General features: G+C 34.4%; 1 protein-coding gene across 1 annotated transcript in view; it reads right to left on the reverse strand.

Moving 5' to 3' along the window:
* The window catches only part of LOC135831351 (uncharacterized), a 73,965-nt gene that overhangs the window by 11,179 nt on the left and 42,212 nt on the right, over nt 1–20,574 (reverse strand). The window contains exons 2-3 of the mRNA XM_065343760.1: nt 3,802–3,991; nt 1,712–1,769 (exon numbers count right to left, since the gene is read on the reverse strand). Coding sequence (XP_065199832.1) covers nt 1,712–1,769; nt 3,802–3,991 — 248 coding nt within the window. The remainder of the gene's footprint in view (nt 1–1,711; nt 1,770–3,801; nt 3,992–20,574) is intronic.

Raw genomic sequence — 20,574 nt, forward strand, 5'->3', positions numbered from 1 at the left:
TGAAGAACTCAACTATAACCCTCCAAGCCTGCAAAACGAAGCTCAAAATCTTTCTCCAAGAATACTTCAAAAGAAAATTGAAATGGAATCCAGAAAAATAAAGGTCTCAGTCAATGAACTATGGCAAAATGAGTGGGACACAATACCAAAACAGTAAACTCTACATCATAAAACCTCAACTTGGTGAATGGTTATCTGCTTACCAAGACTCAAGAAAAAACAAGAAACCATCTTAGCTAGACTTAGAATTGGGCATTGTCAAATAACCCATTCTTTCATTTTTGAGCACAAACCACCTCCAGAATGTGAAAGCTGTAGATCAAGAATTACAGTAAATCACCTACTTCTAGAATGTGGCAAATATACTGATCAAAGAAAAAGACTTTTTGGTTTTGATATTCAACTGGCTGATATTTTAGACGATAATTTACATAATAACTTTTTTGAATACTTAAATGAATGTAACATTATTGATAAGCTGTAAAATGTTTAGTTAAAGGTACCTTTAGTTTTGAAATAACATACTGTATTTCTTGTTACAAAATGTCGCAAATGATCGAAAGGTCGAGCGACGTTAAATAAAATCATTAAAAAAAAAAAATCAAAAATTGTCATCTTATAACGTTTTTTTTTTTTTTTTTTTTTTTTTTTTTTTTTTAGTGTTAAAATAATTTTTAGGAAACTTCATTTTTAAAACCAAGTAAGTAAGTAAACTATAATTTTTCACAGACACTGTTCAGCAACTCTCAATTTTCAAGTTTTTCTTAAATATATATATAAAAAAAAACATTTTTAATCAAAAGTTGACATTTTATCATTAAAAATTGACAATTTAAAATTTAAAACAAAGATTTCTATCAACAGTTTACATTTTTATCATCAAAATCGACTTTTTTAAAATGAAAAATAAACAGTTTTCTTTCAGAAAATTGACAATTTTCAAATAAATAATACTTCCTTTAAAATCAAAATTATTGATAATTCTTTATCAAAAATAAACATTTTCAAACTTAAAATTGGTATTTTAAAATCAAAAACCAACCCCTTTCAATCAAATATCAACCTTTTCCAATCAAAAATTCACATTTTTTTAAAATCAAAAATTGACAATTTAAATTGAAAATTAACATTTTCTTCAAATGAGATTTTTTAAACAGAATTTTTGAATTTCTCTCAAAAACACTAACAAATTATTCAGGGCAGCTGAAGCCTACCTCCACGTGAGGAGTTCTTTTTAAAATTTTTAATGGCTCTAATTTATATTCGTGTAGCCTATTTGAGAGAAATGTTAGGATTCAACAATTTGAAATTTATCTAAAATAAATCCACTAGATCCATTCAGTTTTCATAATTTCCTCACTCATACTTCATAGATGGAAGTTGGATCAGTTTCATCGCCCACTAATTTTCCTTCTTCCGTTACCTTTTCACCAAATTAGGTACTTACTTGCTTATAATTTTATTACACATTACGGATGCTTTTTCAAAGTCCATTCGATTAGGTACCTATCTACTCTTACGTCACCGTTGAAAACCGCAACTTCATCGAAAACAAACCACTTTAAAAGCATCGACTTTATTTATGAAAATTCGAATCTCAAAGTTAAACAAACATCTCATCCTACGCTAATACGGCGATCAAAAGGTGTAATAAAATTATTAGGCAACATCTATAAATACTAACGCAAGATACAATTAAAAAAATACTTACGCTTTCCACTTTTTCGTCTAACATCCTAAAAAATTCGATTTGACTAGAAGTCATTTCCCTGTAAAATTTAAAACATAAAAACATTAGCGTAAAATTTTGACAAAAAACAACGAAATTCCTTACTTATATTTAAATCCAACGAACGTGAACGTATAGGGTCGCGTAATGCAATAACCAATTTATATACCAGCAGATTCTCCCACGTGCATAACTTCGTTAACAAGTTTTGCAAATAATTAACAACTAGCTGCATGGCTCCTTCCATCGTAAATTTTAAAGCAATCGGGTAAAAAAAGCGGAAAGAAAAGAATGAAGTTTGCGAATGAAGCGAAAAAAACTGACTTTTTTCTTCACGCGTCAAAAAAAAAACATCGTAAAAGTTGGTTTACGCGAAATGGAAATTTTGCGCAGGGATTACTACCCTCGATGTATAAGTTAGTTATTTCCATCATTTCGAAATATTACGAGCGACGAATACCTTACCTTTATACTTTATATGAATACAACGTAAATTTTGTACGTGGTAAATTGAAAGTCTAGCTTTTTTCCTTCTGCAATCCAACTTGTAGAAAATCATTTGATTTTTAGTTATAAAGCAAAACATTCTATTATTTATTTAGGCAGATACCTATTCGTTTCGTACTTCCAAACGTAGGTAATAAAAAAATGGTTCGAATCGATCGAAATCGACTCTACAAGTCAATCTTCGTGACATCTTGACGAATAAAATAATAAAGAAAATTCACCATTTGTTTGTTATCGGTTCAGATAAAAGACACCTCGCAGAGGAAAATTTTATTTTCGAGTTTTCGTTGTTTCCATTCAATTTTTCCTCATTTTCAAAAGCCTTTTTTTTCAGCTTTATTATCGCGAACGTCTTTTTAGAAGGAGCCAATATTTACAAAATTTCGTGATTTTTAAAAAAATTTTAATAATAATTTTTTTCTTCTCCTTTCTTTCCTTTTTACTCGCTTCGCCAAATATCAGAAAAACTTGGTGAGTTGAGAAGGGTATTAAGTTATAGATTTTCGAAGGTTCCAATTCGAATTCTGGAAACTGTTCGACTTCAAAATCAAACTGGACTCAGAGAAATTAGATTTTGGCATCCTTGTCAAGAATTTATGGCTTATGGAGTCTCTAGTAAGATCCCCATTTTCTTTCATGAATTTTCGACATCTTATCGGAGGGCAGGCAGATAAAGTTATGAGTTTCATAACAAATTGGACATTGGGCATATTCAAAAGAGACGTAGGTAATCCCATACTTTGAAAACCATGCATGCAGAATAGTTTGCCTACGTTACAAGTGGAAGGAAATCATCTTACGAAGGGGCACCCTGCATTACGCCTTCATAGCAACGACCGTAGTAAATTTTTTCCCTCGTAATATTCATTCGAGTTTTTATGAATTTTTCTCAAGTGGCTTTTTTTCACATAAAACAACAAAAGCGTATGTACAAATGCACCTATGTGTATAAGGTATATACGAGTATACGAGAAACTGAAAAATTTACTCTGCGTTTCGACCCTCTTCCGCTAAAAGAGACACTCGAGAGAAAAATTTATAACAAATAAAATTGTTGAGAAGGAAATTCGCCACTTTAAGTATATTTTCACATCATTCATAGGATCAATAATACGTGAAATAATAATAAGAAAGTATTACGAGAGAATGGAAAGAAATTACGGAACTTTACTCGGATACATTACTTTTTATACGGTTTTACGTGCTCTTGTAGGTAACTAGGTTTCTAGACTCTTTTTTTTCTAAACTGGTCGCAATTACAGTATTATATTTTTCAGAAATTGTAGGATGTTGGATTTATAAAAATTATACCACGAAGACTCAGTAGGAGAATTTTTTGCGAAAAAATAAAATAAAATTTTCAAAATTAGTATTTTTTGTTTTGTTTTTACTGGTATTTTTAATATTTTGGTAAATTTTTAAACCCACATAATAATGATATTGTCTAATATTAAAAATACCCAATTAAGTAGGTATTCATAAGGTGTCTCGTCAGCATGGTTTTCACACGGCTAGGCAGCTACTTAAATGGCTAGATAGGTACCTATCAAAGTAAATATATTTACCTATGAGCAAGCAACGAAGTACCGGACGATACTTCACTGGAGCTATTAATTGGTAACTTTGAATTATCTAGATTGCTCTCCTCTTTATCCGCAGCAGCAACCAAATTTGGAATCGATTTATTGCTAATTAAACGTCCACCGACCAATTTATCATCATCATTTTCCTCGTCGCTTTCATCTTCTTTACCATCTGCAAGAAAAAAAAACACACATTCCAGTTAGGTACACATTTTTTCGTTTCTACTCTACACATGTAAGAAATATTTCATATCGATCTATAATTTCAACAAATCTCTTTTTTTTTCTTTTTTCTTTCGAAAATTCATCTCGAAAATATGATGACAATTTTTTTATTACACCACGTGATTCCTATATATTTCTTTATATAAGGATTTCTATTCAATTTCAAAGAAGTATTACGTAGTAATTTTTTTTCTCTCAAAAACGTAGGTGGTATTAGGATTTTTCGAGTCATAGATACTTGTAAGTACACGAGTCTATTCGAGAAACAGGACTATGTAGGTATATGTGGAGTCGTAGACGCACATCACAAACTTATCGAACGAAATAAACTAGCACGAAAAAGGACAAATCCGACCAACTTTCGAATAAAACCCTCCACGAGTGAAATCACCCAAGTCCGACAGTGCTGACCATGTTTCAAATAATACGAATACCGCAAATGGTTTATCTTAACGGCACGTATTTTTTTTCAACTCGCCATTTGACATTCATCACGTAAAACGAATAGAACAATGATAGAAATTTGGAATTTTTTGAATTTTACAAAAATTTAATATTTTTGTGCGTTTTATTAAAATTTGAAAAATTTTCCAATATTGTAGCAAGAGTTATCGCCTCGCTTAAAAGCGTCTGTTCATATGTTTCTTCCAAGAGTTAGGAGCCATAAAAATTTCTACGTATAGGATTGTCTGGATTTTGTTTTCTTCTTCTTTCTCTTCTTCTCCTCTTTTTTGTTCCTGTGTGCCACATCTAATTTACATCTTATAAATCTGCAATAATACTCGTATTTACTTTCATCTTAATTATGTAGGTACCTAAAATTAGGAAATTTTTGATTTTTCCAATTTTTTCCCTCATACATAATTCTTGTCAAAACCTCCTCAAAGTGTCCACCTGTAAATTGGCTCAAATGAAGACAAACTCATTGAGGAAGTTGAGGATTCGCCATAACTAGATTTTTAGCAGCTCAAGATCATTTTTATGTCTCCTGGAGATATAGAAAAATTCTAGAGAAATCCAAAAGTCAGTTGGACTGGTGAGGCTCCAAAACGGCCAAAAATGGTGAAATTGGGTTCAAGGAAGTTGAAAGTTGATATCAGTTTTAAGGGTGAAGGGGCCCTTACCCCCTTGCTTCAAAGTTTTTACTTTTTTATGCTTCCATCTCATCAAATTGCAAGGATTTTGTCTTCGTCTTCTTCTCATGTCAGAGACAATTGGATTTCCTCATATTATTCTTCCCTTCCATCTCTGCACTAGGTCTTCAGTGCAGTTGTTCATTTTTCCCCACACCTCTTCTCTAGTGTATGCAGTGCAAGTGCCACATAGGAGGAGGTGGTCCTCATTCTACGTATGCCCGCAATCTGGACACTTTGCATCATCTTGTATACCCCATTCTAGTAAGGTTTACTGCCAGTGCCATCAGGGTGCATCCAGCTCAGATCCAGTTTAGTGTGAGCCACTCTACATATGGCAGTTTGTGTCCATTTGCCAAGTTCTCGTTAAATGTGGTCTCCTCCACATCCAACAATCTTGTTTTTCTCCCCTCCACCGGATCTACATCCATTACATATGTCTCCCTCATAAAACTCCTCCTGAACTTCAGTCTTGGGGTCACTTCTTTTTGATTGAAAATGACATAACCCTATTGACAAAATTATGCATAAAAACAGGCATGTAGATGCGTATGTGTGAATTTGGACTTTTTTCAAAAAAAAAAAAAAAAAAACATGCAATTCAGCCTGCGAATAGCATGAGTAAAAGTAATGTTAAAGAATGTAAAATGAAAGAAAAATTGAAAAAAATTTGCCCCAGGTGGGGATCAAACCCGGGACAGGCAGTTTCTATAACAGGGGTATTGTTCTTTTTTTGTCCTCTCCACATTAGCTGCCACACACCATCTTGTCCCAGAAGGTGCGATGCCACATATTCTTGGTAGGAGTTTAATACTGGTTGGTCTGAGGTAGAGCCCTGCACCAACAACAAAATGATTGGCGGCGGCTATGGTAAGCACACCCACTTGACAATAGATTTGCCGCTTTCAGTCAAAATGCTGGCAGGTTTTTTTTGTAAATCTGCAATTTAAAAGGCGCGCAAAAATGACAGTAAATTTGCCGCAGAAAAAGCGCCGGCTAGAAGCTGCTACTTTTATAAAACCAGACATTTAAACAGCCTCTTTTGACCAGCGAATAGCAACAATTTAAAAGTTGCCAGCTAGAATTGGCTACTTTTATGACTTTTATAAAAACAGTTGCTTTTGAGCTGCATTTTAAGCAGCAGTTTTTCATTTTTTGCTGATTCGCCAATTACAGGGCACATGCGCAACGTGTCTTCACAACTTCGTTTTTTTTTTGTTTTTTTTTAAATTAAATGATAGTACAATGTGTGGTACATGTATTTGGCTTGAAAACAGTGTTCTTTAGGTTGCTGTGATGGCTGAGAGGTGAGAGCTATGAACTCACATGCAGGAGTCGTGGGTTCAATCCCCACTTGGGTTAGAAATTTTTGTAGTTTGGTAGAATTTTTTGTGTTTTAAGAACTTGAACAGCCGGTTTGAACCATTGACCTTTTAGTTATGTAGATGGCTACTCATACGCAAAATTATCCCACTGGTTATGTCACCAACTCTGTCAATTTCAAACTGGGAACAAACGCATCTGCACATGTCTCAGGAATTGATGCTCCGCTCATCGCTTGTCCTCGCCCTCAAAAACCATAACCAGAACCATCACCAGTACCACCACTAATCCACTAACAAGTCACAACAAAATACACAGTACACACATTTACTGACACATGCGTAGATGCGTTTGTTCCCAGTTTGAAATCGCCAGAGTTGGCAACATAACCAGTGGGATAATTGAGCATATGAGTAGCCGTCTAGATAACTAAAAGGTCAATGGTTTAAACAGCCACTTTTGGCCGGAATTTTTTTTTACCGGCAAATTTACTGTTAATTTTGAGTTGGCTTTATCACCAGCTTTTTCAGTGGTGAATCTATTGTCAAGTGGGCAGCACTGTGGCTGGTGGCGGAGCCAATTCTAGCCAAAGGTCTTATAGTGGCTGCAAAAATTTCACTCGGCAGCGGCTCAGCCGGCTACAGAGATGAAATTTTGGGGTAATTTTTCATAAATCATAAAATTAATTACCCCAAAATACAAATTTGTATGCAAAATCAACTTCAACTTCTCAAAATACCTATTTTTTCCGAGCTGAGAAAAGAGGCTATTTTTGTAATGTGTAGCAATGATGAAAAGTTTTGATTTTTGAAAAAGTCAAAATAATCGAAAAATCCCCCTGAAATTTGCTGTTTGAGTGAGTTAAGCCGACTCAGCCAAGCAGATAGTGGCTGCAGCAGCTGAAGTAATTTTTGAAATGGCAGTTGCGGCTTAAAAAATGTTTGAAAAATTGGTGGCGGCAGCGACGCAGGGCTCTACTCTGAGGCATCAACCTTTTATTCTCCTTATTTGGACTGCTATTCCAATAGGAAATCACTTGAATACTTGAAGCAAACCTTCCAAGTCAAGTTTCTAAAGAATCAAATAGCACCCTCAACGTGCGGTTACCCAACCCCTTGTATAATAGTGTGTGGAAGGACGTGATAACTGTCACATCTGATTACACGCGGGGTAAGGTAAGAGACGAGTTCGTGCAATGAGCAGAAGCATTCTTTGCAAACTTAATTTGGAAGGTTCGCATCAAAATGTCCCATTGGAATAGCGGTCCAGATAAGGAATATAAAAGGTCGATGGTCTGAGGCAGCCAGACACAATTCTCATGCTAGTGTTGAGGATGATGTTGATCTTCTTAACATGTGCAGATTGGCCCCACGCAGCACAACAATACCTACTCTGCTCTAGAGTAGCACAGTGCCATGGTTGTTCTCAACGTCTTTGGTTTTGCTCCCCATCTAGTTAATACAAGTCTCTGAAGAAAGTTGTTTTTAGCCTCCACCTTCATTTTTGTGTTCTCACAATGCCTCTAATATGTGAGGGTTCGGTCAAGCGTGATACCTAGATCGTGCCTTGGACTTCTCTTCTCCCTCCTCCCCACCGAGAAAAATCAAAATATGTAATGAATCAAAACTTTACAATTTCTGCGATGGAACTCTTTCAGGTTACCTCAACAGTTTTCTACTAGAAATTTTCACAGTTCACTAAGCAACTTTGTTCCCCTGTGTATAAAGCCCCCAAAATAAAAAAATAAAATGCTTAAAAAAAATGAAATCCTTAAAAGAAAAATTTTAACCAACATTTTTTGATAATTCTCAATTTTTCTTATGTCAGGATTTCTCTGAATACGTAACTCTGTTTTCAGGATCCGGCGAAAAACCTCGCTCACTCCCCCAACCATTCTTTAAAAATTTCCTGTGTCGAGTAGCACACTATTATTTTTCGTTTTTTTAGCACCTAGCTTGCCCACAACAGTGGCCAAAAGTCCAAAACGACTTGCGGAACCAGGGGACGATTTTTTTTGAATTGGAAGTTACCTATTTTGAGAAAGGGTACTAATATTTTGCACGACCAAAAAAACAAGTATCACGACGAGCATACGTAACGACCAAAAAGGTTGAATGAACGACAATCAAACACCAACTTTCACGCCAGGATAAAGCTCGACGGTAAAGTAGGTAGGAACGACGGAAGATGTAGTATGAGATAACAATAAACACGACCACATAATATTATTCACGACGAAACAACGAATTTGAAAGTAACTTTATTTCAAACGATTTGTGAACATGAAGACCACCATTCAGATCCAAAGAGAGGTTTATCCACTGAATTGAGAAAGTTCGTAAAGGAGAAATTCGAAGAAGGCATCCAAAAACCGAATCCCGTATGGAAGGACTGAAATTCCTGCTGACGAAGATGAACCTCGAAACATTTGACATGCAAACATGTAATTGGCATGAGAATTCGCCGCAAGCTCGTCGACCCTCCACCAGCCGCAAAATGCGTTCCATTGGGGCAGAAAAGGAAGAGGGGTCGACCCACAAAGGCTACAAAAGCCCTTCTAATTCAATAAATATTATTTGTTCTTATTTTTTAACCTTTTTTTTTGTATTTCCAATCACATTTTAGCATTTTTTAAATTTTTAATTTCGTCGGTGATATGTATTTTTCTGACTTTGAAATGTCGTCGTTGTTCGCCTTTAATGACAGGTGAAAGTAATAAAATGTCGTGAATTTATTTATTTGTTGTTGAATGACTTATCTCGTCGTGCGAAACCATTTTTGGTCGGGTAAACCTTTTTTGGTCGGGAATGCATTTTTCAGCCGTGAAACTTTGAAACGCTTGTCGTGATAATTGTTTTTTTGGTCGTGCGATTAAATGGCACCCTTTGAGAAATTCGAAATTTCTGAAAAATATTCGAGATTTTTATTTTTTTTCAATGTACTGGAGGTGCAATGTAGCTTGAGGCACCAATAGTGATTTTTTGTAGAAATAATTGAGAAGCATAAGTAAATTGAGAATTTTCAATAAACTTGTTTTTTGGATTTTTTTCAACCGAAGAGGGGGAAGGGATCTCTGCACTATTAATTTTCAGTTCAATTCTTAAGACCACTTAGGTTTCACTCACTTCTCAGGGAAAGCTCAACCCTTACATTGCAGATTTTTCAATGGACTATTTAGTAGATAGTAGACCATGACCATTAAGCATCATAGGCAATATTCGCAAAAACCCATCAACTATTATTTTTTGAACAATACGGTCAAAAATGGAGTTTGTTCGACTGTACTATATTGCACATTCATTTGTATGTATTTACATGATGAAATATTCATATATGTATATCACTTAATTACCTACCAACCAATACCAAATAGCAAGTAGGGTACAAGCTTCCCGAAAAACATCGAAAAGGCATGTTAGAGCTAATCCGCTAAAAGGTGCAGAAAATGAAGCCAGTGAGACAAAGGGAAACGTAGAGAAGCAGAATAGGAATAGGTAGGTACTTCAAAAGGGTAAAAAACTTTGAATCCTCATACCGCCGACGAATCCCACATACTAAATCTTTCATCGACGAATCGTTGGAAAATTCCAACACTTCATTTGGAAAAGGCTGAAATGCTAAGACTTCTCGCTACTCAACGGAATCGATTTTTATATTCAGACTTTTTCGAGATTAAATTTGAAAAATACGTTTTTTAAATACGACATGGCGCGGCGCGGCTCGGCTCAACGTTGCACGGCGCGGCGTGGCGCTTTTACTCTCCATAAATTTCCTCCCTCTTTACTCTTGAAAAAAGCAAACGTTCGCTTCGAGTTGGAGGTTGTGTCGAAACGAAGTATTAAAGAGAGGGTTGTTTTATTTTACCAAAGTCTGCCGCTTAACCTGTTTCGCGTAAAAGCTTAAAAGGTTGTCAAAAAGTTTAATATCGGCTAAAACAAAACCCCAAAAGTACTAAATGCGGTTTTGATGATACACGACGAAATTGTAGTCGCGGCTTCGGCAAGTTCACTACCTATGTACCTACAAATATGCGTCGCGTCCGTGTTTTTAAAATAAAATGCAAAATACCTACATACCTACCTACGGGTTTCCCGTCTATCGTGCTTCATTTTTTCTTTCTTTCCGCCTTCTTTTTTTTTTCATAAACATACACACGCGTGTCGACGCATGAAATCTCGCTATATGAATACATATTATAATGAAAACACTCTGCGAAAATCTTTACGCGTATACGATATACCCGCGATGTAACCCTAACGTGGGCTGCAGTCCTTTCTCTTTCATACTATACGAGTATAGTACCTACATACTACAAGCTTGGCCTACCTTAATTTGGCACGAAATTCGAGTACATTATACTTTCTAAAAGCGCACCGCCACGTCCTGCGGCGGTGAAACGATCTCAAGATGGTCTTTTGTACCTTACACATCTAACATCATTTATAATACGAGGGTTACGTTTTCATGAGCACGCTAATTTCGCTTAAAAATCGATTTCACAAAACCCCAATATGATGGCTACTCGTTGACTGTTTCGAAAGCGCGCGATTTTCGCATAAAATATCAATCATTTTTACTTTCTCGTATTTCCACACCTTTTCCTTATTTTTTTTTAACGATTCGGCGGCGTTTTGTTTACTCGTACACGTCAGCGAGTTAATGAACCTTTGGAAGGAAGAAAACGACGAATGAGGCGGAAAGTAATAATGAAAAATCATCGTTTACATTACGTCGATGAAAACTGGAAAGTGGAAGTGTTTCACGTTACATTGTGGTTGCGTGTATTAAACCTTCACTTTTCATAGAAATATCAAACTGTTTTTTTAAAAATGCATATTGATACTAACAGACACAAATGAGTCCTGCTTTTCCCCTTCTGATTAAGGTTTCTGGTGAAGTTAAGGTGTGCTGATTTTCAATTTTTTTTTGTTTTAGAGAAATTATTTTGAAAAATTAAGCTTTAAAATCAAATTAATTAATCTTGCAGCCGAAATCTCACCAGCTAGTTTCAAGATTTTGATAAATTTTTATGTCGTAATTAACTACCTAGTTATCGATTAGGTATTCAAAAAAATTTCGATTAAATTCAGTGTGACCGATTTCGATGAATTTTTCTTCTACTTAATTTCTTTGAAAATTTTCATCTGTAGTTTCAAATTTTACTGGTAGGAAAGAAGGGAAGGATCTGAAGGCGAGTAAAAAAGTGAAATGAAGACATGTCCTGAATTTTGACGAAAATGAATGAAGAAGTCGACTTTGAATTGACCCTTTTTTGGGGCACATAGGGACATTGTGGGGTGGGACCCAAAAAATAAGTTCATATTTATGCTTGGCGACCTCAAAAACATTCCATTTGATACATCACTCGACTTTTTGATGATTTTTTGAAATTTTGGTCCCTTTGTTGGGGCACGAGGGGCATTGGGGGTGCGACCCCAAAAATAAGTTCATATTCGTACTTGGCGATCTCGAAAACATACATTCGATATATCACTCGACTTTTCACGATTTTTCAAAATTTTAACCCCCTTTTTGGGGCACAGAGAGGCTTTGAGGAGTTGGACCAAAAAAAAAGTTGGCATTCGTATACCTACTATTCGATATATCGCATGTCCAGATTCGTTTTTCAAATATGATTCAGTTGTGCGTTACTTGAAAAATCAAGCACCCCCCCCCCCCCCCACCAACCCCTGGGGAGAATTGAAGACCAATCAATGGTAGTGTGATTAATAGTTGGGTGAGTAGACTTTATAAAAAAAATTTGAGCGAAAACGTGGCTGTTGAGGGATGGGTATCGAGCGTATAGTATCAAATTGTCGAGAATTTGAAGGGGAACATTTTCAGTCATGTTAGTTTTTCTCGTAAACCTAATATTTTCGGAGTAAATCGCAAAAAACGTGAATCGGAACTGGTTTTAGCCCCCTAAAAAAATTAGCTCCAGGGGTAGGAGGTTCGGTTTTTTTTTGGTAGTTCAGGGGGTTCATCTGAACACATTCCCGAAGAAAAAATTTATGTGGCAATTTTTTCCTTTTTGAAACCGCTATTTGCTCGCTCTATTGAGGACACCTGGTTCAACGCCCTGCGTGGCATGAGGGGCTCGAAATTTTTCTGGATGGTATCCTACTAAAAGTAAACTTGCTTGCCAATTTTCGTCAGAATCCATTGGCCATAAGGACTTTTTATTCACTCTACCCTATACTGACTTTTATATTGAATCAAAGTAAACAACATTTTAAATTCAACCACTATAAAAAAATATTCTTTGAGTTCTGAAATTATGGGCAAGTAAAAACCGTTGTTCAAATTTTCAAACTGTAGCTACAGGAGGGACAGAAAGGTATAGGAAAGGGATCGCCTTCAAAGCTGTCATCAGTAATTAATTTTACCAAAAAAAAACAATATAATGATCTTGAAGCATTTTACACATTGATGGGATTTTTTCCATAACTTTCTCTGCTTATTTGCAGATGTTATAAAAGCTACATTTATGTACTTATTTCAAGAATCTCTTTGTAAAAAAAATATGTAACATGAAAAAATCTCAATGAAGGGGATAGTAGCTAATTGATTGTATAATCTTATACCAAACCCTCAGAAGAAGAAAATTTTCCCAATTGTTTCCCTTTTTTAAAGGTTCTAAAAATCTTTTACTGAATCAAGTAAGTAAATGTGCCATGTTTTCAATATTTTTACGACTACCTGGCCTCTAAAAATACAAAAAGAATATGCTGTACAACACAAAACTGCTGAATCGTCCGACACCCCTCCTTCATTGCCCGTCCCCCAGACGAAAAAATTCTGAAAGATTGTTTGTGTGATCTTTGCATATGTTAAATTTCCTAACCATACGCTGATCAAATTAAATTTTTTCCATAAATTATTTTTGATGATTCTCAAACATCGCTCGGTGAGACGATATGAATGACGCTTCACTTGGAGACTGTTGTACCCTGACCATAATGTACCAGGGAACACTTTGCTGGTGTGAAGCTCACAGCGCTCCTGGCGGCGATTTGACGTAACACACATGTGAAGTAGTATTATGAGTCCCTCCATATAAAATTTCATAAAAATTGGTGGCCATCTTCGTGACAAAAATTGATAAAATGTATTTTATGCATGTAATAGTATATTACGTGATAGGAGCGGAAAGTATGCGATTAACGAGTGCGAAGTTTAAGGAGCGAGGCGAAGCCGAGCGACTTAAATTGCACAAGTTAATCGCGTTACTGTCCAATTCTATCGCGTATACTATTTTAATTTCATATGAGAGGAAAATAAATGCTGAAATTTTAAAAAATTGTTAATTTTGAATTTGTAAACATATGCGGAAAACAGTTACTTTCCTCCCTAGGGAGGAAAGTAACTACTTTCCGCACTTGTTTTGATAGCTGCGTTAAAGACGTATTTTCCAACCACAAAACTGTCTAGGAAACTACTCATTTTCCGATCATATGAAATTAAAAGTAATTATTTTAATGGTTTTGTTAAACCTACTGACAATAAGAGATTGAAATATTTCAAAATTGTTTCACTGTTGCAAGTTAGTACATTATACCAGCTACCGATTAGCGTTCTTGGATAAGCTTGAAAACATCAACTTTTTTCAAAATAATTTTTTTTCCAAATTTTCATGGGGTCTTGTACCTCGGAACAAAGTGACCTAATGTACTACGGAACACCAATTTTTTGCATTTTTTACTACTTTTTTTAAGCTATGCCACGAAGTAAAGCATCAAAAAATGTAAATGGGTACACATTGCTTCAGAAAATTTACCACCAGTACAAATTAGTTTCATTTTTTGACTTTTGAACTTTCAAAAATTCAAATTTTACCCATTTTTTATGAAAAACTCAAAATTTGATGAAATTGAGATTTAAAAACCTCAAATAGTGTTTTTGAAGTCTAAAAACGATAAGCAATAGTTTCGAATAGTTAATCAGAAGCTTCCAAAAAAATGTTAGTGAAAAATTTATTGCGTTTCACAGTGCATTATGCGGTGTTCCCTGGTACATTACCCCAATGTACCACGGAACGAAAATTTTCAATTTTTTGAATGCAAATTGTGGCCATAGTATGTTATGAATGAAATTTTCTATACACATAATTTATTCCTTTTTAAACGCTCTTTCACATGGGCTAAACAGAAATTACTAAAATTTTGAATTCTCAACGCTGGACGCAAAAAACGAAAAATCGTTCCGTGGTACAACACCTTCCCCTACATGTGAAAAAAATGTGGTAGTTACTCTAAACTTCATACAAAATGACCACTTGGCGAAAAAAGTCCTGTTTTTTCCAAATTTCTTGAGAAGTCTGATTTCTTAAAAAAATTGTCGAAAAGTCATTTTTTGATAAAAATTGTCGAATAAGCTGTAATTTTTGCAAAAACTGCTAAGAAACGTTTATTCTTTTTATTAAAACATCCAAAAAGCGTTGATTTTTGTCTTAGCTGACTAAAAAGTCTTCTTTTTGTTCCAAAACCACCAAACAAGAGTCTTGTTCTTTGTCAAAATATCTTGAACGTGTTCATTTTTTGCTAAAACTGTCAAAAAGACCCTCATTCTATTGAAATTTGAAAGAAGAAAAATAATACATGTTGAAATTTTCGAATCGGTATTACGAGTATTATCTACGAGTAAAATGCCTTAAAAATTCGTTCTTATCGTGTAGCACCGCGACTACGACGCAGAGAACGACGTAATTAAATTGGGGTCAAAATGAAACTCTCGTATAGGTATTTATCACCCCGTTCGAACCAAAAATACTACGATATATTTTCGCAGTAATCGCTAGAGAACGTAAAATAAATTTCACCGTGTTGTAAATATTTTGGGTAAACTTGTACCTCTTGTGAAAGACACGAGCTTTAACGCGTTTAAATCGTTCCATGAATTGTTTATTTGCCATCGCTACGATTTCATTTGGCTAGCGAATGCGGCCGATGAGAAAAAAAAATGTTACGTTTATATTCGAATAAAAGTGACACTTTTCGCCCCATTTAAAAGGACAAGACAGAGGAGCGAGCTGCGTATGCAGCGAAGCTGACCAAAGGCCACACAATAACACCACTAACGGCGATTTTCTTCTTGTATAGTGGATACAGATTCGCCCACGTTTATGAGAAATTTAATACTACATATTATGGTCAATAATTTCATTCGCAATGCCAAGGCGAATTAAACTCGCTTGATAAGATTTCGTATTTTGTCAAAGCTAATTCTGTGACGTCATAGTCGATACACAGAACAACGTCTCGATGTCTGTAAATTACCCCTTTTTGAAAGCTTCTCGATATACTTATACTTACCAGCAAACAAAACGCACTTTCTTCGACGACAAAGTTGCGCGAATCTTTGTTTTATTACGTTTTCATAAATTATACCAACGATATTAAAACGTTAAATGGCACAAACGAATCGAGCGTCTTAAATTCAACTCCGATGACAGTTTTTATACTTCCATGTGTAGTTAAATGTGGCAGTATGTTCAATTGAGTTTTCAACGCAAACCTTTTCATCGCGTATAATTTCGTTAGCGTGTCGAGTTGCGTTTCTATTTTTCGCCATTCTAACGTGTTTATTTTCTTCAACTTTTTATTTTTTCGCAAAATAAAGTCCTTTTTTTGGAGAAAAGTTCGCTTATGCAATTGTAAAGGATCTGCGATTGATTTTTTAAAACATAGATAGGTACTTAGTATACCTAATTGGATGTGTTCCAAGTTCAAGGTTACCTGAATCAATCAAATGGAAAAACAAAACAAACTGCGATCTTTTCGCTCTAAAATTATTTCAATGTCGTTTTTTCATTTTAAAATGTACTTAGAAAATTTGCGAGAGAAAATTTGATCAAGCGTTTGGATTTTTAAAAGGGTTGAAAAATAAATAAAAAGTTGAAAAATAGGTACCTATAACTGCGCTAAAGCATATCCACAGAAAACATACAGCTCAGATTCCTTAATTGCACACATTCGAAACACAACTACTGACATCTTTTTCCCCCTCAGCGTAAAAAGAAATAATGATTTTCGCTAACGTATTATCAAAGAAAAGGAAACACCGCTATGATTTTTTTTCTCATTTCATGTACCCTGGTTAATGGAAAACCATATACACAATATTAACCGAAACTGCGTTTTTCATTCCTTTTCTCTTCTTTTTTCTCCCATTCTAGAACGTAAGTAAGTACATATACATTTTGCACGGTTTCCGCAACAATTCAGCAGAAGAAATTCAAGCACGAATAAATAAAACGAAATATTTGCTAGAAAATTAGGTCAAATATTCGCTCAACAGTTGCGACTATAAAATTGTAGAAAAAAATTTTTCCTGCGAAAAATTCGTCCATATACGTATACCCGACAGTAAAGATTAATTTTTACTTCGACGTATAGTTTATCTAATATCTTGCCTTTGATTCGTTTATTTCTCGTACAAGCAGACTTTAATCTTTTGATGTGCTAACATCATCGCTATATAAACGCTTTAATGCGTTACTTTGTCGACGACCGACTGGAAAACTTGACAGATATTTCTTTTACGCGTGGCTTTTCACAGAATTTTACGTCGGATAATCGTCGTCGCCTTTTTCAGTACGACGTAAAATTTTTCTCTCTTTTTTTTTACCATACCTATTTCTTCTGTGTACGTAATCGACGACATATCGTGGTACCTAGCTACCTTATACCTTTTACTACCTATGCTAGAGGATGATTCGCGTATATTTTTCCCTTCATCTTACCCTGCTCGTACCCCTCGATGATGGATTACACGAGGTATTCGTGTCGCTCGAACACGTAGCGTTGTAGCCCAAGGTACACATTTAACCAAAATATTTTATTGGTACTTTGTGAATTTGACATTTCATTTCTTTTCGGAAATGCGATATAGTGGAGAAAAAATGAAAAAAAAATGAATTCACAAAATGCTTTCATCGGTAATGAAGTGTCAATTGAGATGTGTTGTGTTCTGTTTTTTGGTACGGTGAAATAAGATGAAATCGCCGATTGAGAAATGCAACGGTGTAGAGCATTTTGGCGCGTAAGTCGAATTGATTCGATAAGGAAAATATTCCATCAAATGGGAGCATACCTAAGCTGGAATAGTGAGTTAGGAGTGAAACACATTCTCAAAATAGGCAGCGAAGATGTGAAAACGTACAAAAATTTTTCGTCAATTTTTCAGGAAATATTTCCAGGGAAGTGAAAGAAAGGGAAGGGAAGGGGTCGGTTCAGAATTTGTTCAAGTTCCATTTTTCAATGAAATTTAGAAAAGAATCGAGGAAAACTCGAAATTCCAAAACAAGAAAATAAATGGAAAATTTGAGAGTTTTTTTTTAAAGGAAAAGTATATCTACCTTAGTATAGCTAGACTTTTTTGTATGTAGTTCAAGACTTTAAATTAGCAGAAAAAAGTTTAAAGGTTCAGGAAAAAGAAAGAAGAGAAGACGGAAGGAGAAGGAATCAAAATTTATTCAAATTTTAATTTTTTCATTTAAAAAAAAAAACAGAAAAAAATGAAGAACTGAAAAATAAATAAAATTTTAAAATATCCACATAAAAAAAATTAAATGAAAATTTAAAAAAATGTTTACAATCTGGTTTAAATGTAGAACATTGATTCGCTTTTTACAAAAATAGGGCTTTTTTGAAATTTTGGCATCTGAAAGTGTTTGATAGAAACAAGACTTTTTTTTTGTTTTCTTTGGAAGTTTGGCAAAAACATGATTTTACTGAAGTTTTGGGAAAACCTTTTAATAAAAATGGGCTCTTTTGGAATTTAGGCAAATACACAACTTTTTTTTGATAAACTCTCACATGATTGGGTGTAATAATCATGCAATTACAAATGTCCCCCCCCCCAAATTTGGGGCTATGGAATTTTAATTAATTTAAAAAACAGAATTTTTGCAAAATTTATAAAAATTAATCCTTTTTGAATTTTAGAAAGAAACGTGATCTTTTCTTGCAATTATGCCAAAAAAAGGGGCATTAATATAATATTTTGACATCAAGAGATTTCACAATTACCTCTTATTCATTTGCAAAACACACAGAAATTGTTTGCGACCCAGCAATGGGAAAGCTCTACCGGATATGGAAAAGCCACAACATTACAAATCGTAAAAACGCTAGTCATCTTCTCCAGCTTCCTGTATGCGTCAGAATGCTGGACAGTACGCAAGGCAGATCAAGATAAAATTGATGCATTTGAAATGTACTGCTACAGATGCATGCTAAGGATATCGTGGGTCTAGAAAAGAACAAATGCGTCAATACTTCAACAACTAGGTGTAAAGGAAAGGCTAAGCATAGTCATCAAGAGACGAATATTACGCTACTTCGGACACGTCGTGAGACAGGACAACCTGGAAAAACTGACAGTCCAAGGCCACATAGAAGGCAAGTGGGGAAAGGGAAGATCACCTACCTGATACACGGACTTGATTAAGAAAACTGCCAAAATGTCACTGGGAGAATGCACGAGAAAGGCCGAGGACAGAGATAACTGGAGGGAACTGGTTGCAGGAATTTTGTATCACAATGTGGATACAGGCAAGCGAGGAAGAAGAATTTAAGTATAATTTTGACATCAAGAGATTTCACAATTACCTTTTATTCATTTGCAAAACACAGAACTTTTTTGCAACCTTGATATGAACAAAATTTTTTGGCAATTACGTCAAAAACAAATTTTTTTGAAATTTTTACAAAAAACTGCATTTTTTGCAATTTTGACTAGACAGAACTTTTTTTGAGTAATGTTGGCAAAATTGGTCTTTTTTGCAACTTTGAAAAAACTGTGCTAAAAACTGTTGAAAATCCAACAAAAATGTTACTTGAGCAGTTTGGCAAAAACAAGACTTTTTAAAAATAAGTATGTCACTATTATGTACAACATTAGACATTTTTAGCAATTTATCGAAAAAAAGGATTTTTTTGCAGGTTTGACATCAGGAGGTTTTTTAGCAATTACATATTTGGTAAAAACTGTTTTTTTCCAATTTTGACAAAAATTGTTCAATTTTTTCAAAACACGTGCCTTTTTTTGCAATTTTGACAAAATTTAATATTTTTTAGCAATTTTTACAACGGGAATTTTTTTTGGTAATTTCGGAAAAAACTTTTGCTCATAATACCTATATTATTTTTTTTTTACAAAAAGAGGACTTTTTTGCAACCTTGACAAGAACAACATTTTTTAGCAATTACGTTGAAAACAGCTTTTTCTGAAATGCTTACAAAAATACAGGATTTTTTGCAACTTTGACTGGACATGACTTTTTTTTGTAGTGTGGGCAAAAGTGGTCTTGTTTGCAACTTTGAAAAAACTGCTAAAAATGGTTGAAATTTCAACAAAAGTGTTAGTTAAGCAGTTTTGGCAAAAACAAGATTTTTTAAAATGCAACATTGGAAAATTTTAGCAATTTATTGAAAAAGAAGGATTTTTTACAAGATTGACATCAGGAGGTTTTTTGCAATTATTTGGCAAACACATACTTACAGTTTTTTTTTTTGCAATTTTGACAGAAATGCAATTTTTTTAAGACACGGCAGCCCTTTTTTGCAATACTGACAATGAGTGACAAAATGTAATATTTTTTGCAATTTTTACAACGGGAGTTTTTTTTTGTAATTTCGGAAAAAACATTTGCTTGTTTAATTTTTTTTTATAAAAACAGGACTTTTTTTGCAACTATGACCAAAACTAGACTATATTGTACAATTTTGTTAACAACAACTTTTTCTGAAATTTTTACACAAAAACGGAAGTTATTGCAATTTAGAATGAGATTTTGTTATAGTTTAGGAAAAATTGTAACAAAACCAGAATTTTTTATAAATTTTACAAAAGTAGAATTTCTATTGCAACTTTGTGAGGACTGTGATAAAAATCGAAATTTTGTTTTGCAATTTTAGGTAGAAATTCGCACTTGAAAAAAAATTTTCAACACCTGAACGTCTTCAAGTCTTTATCTATGTTTACTTAGTTGAAGACCAAAACTTTTAGCGAAAAGTATGAAAAACGGGATCATTTAATAATATTATAAATATTTTAACATTCTATACCTCTG

This window comes from Planococcus citri, chromosome 1 (assembly GCF_950023065.1).
Source record: "Planococcus citri chromosome 1, ihPlaCitr1.1, whole genome shotgun sequence".
Classification (NCBI taxonomy): domain Eukaryota; kingdom Metazoa; phylum Arthropoda; class Insecta; order Hemiptera; family Pseudococcidae; genus Planococcus; species Planococcus citri.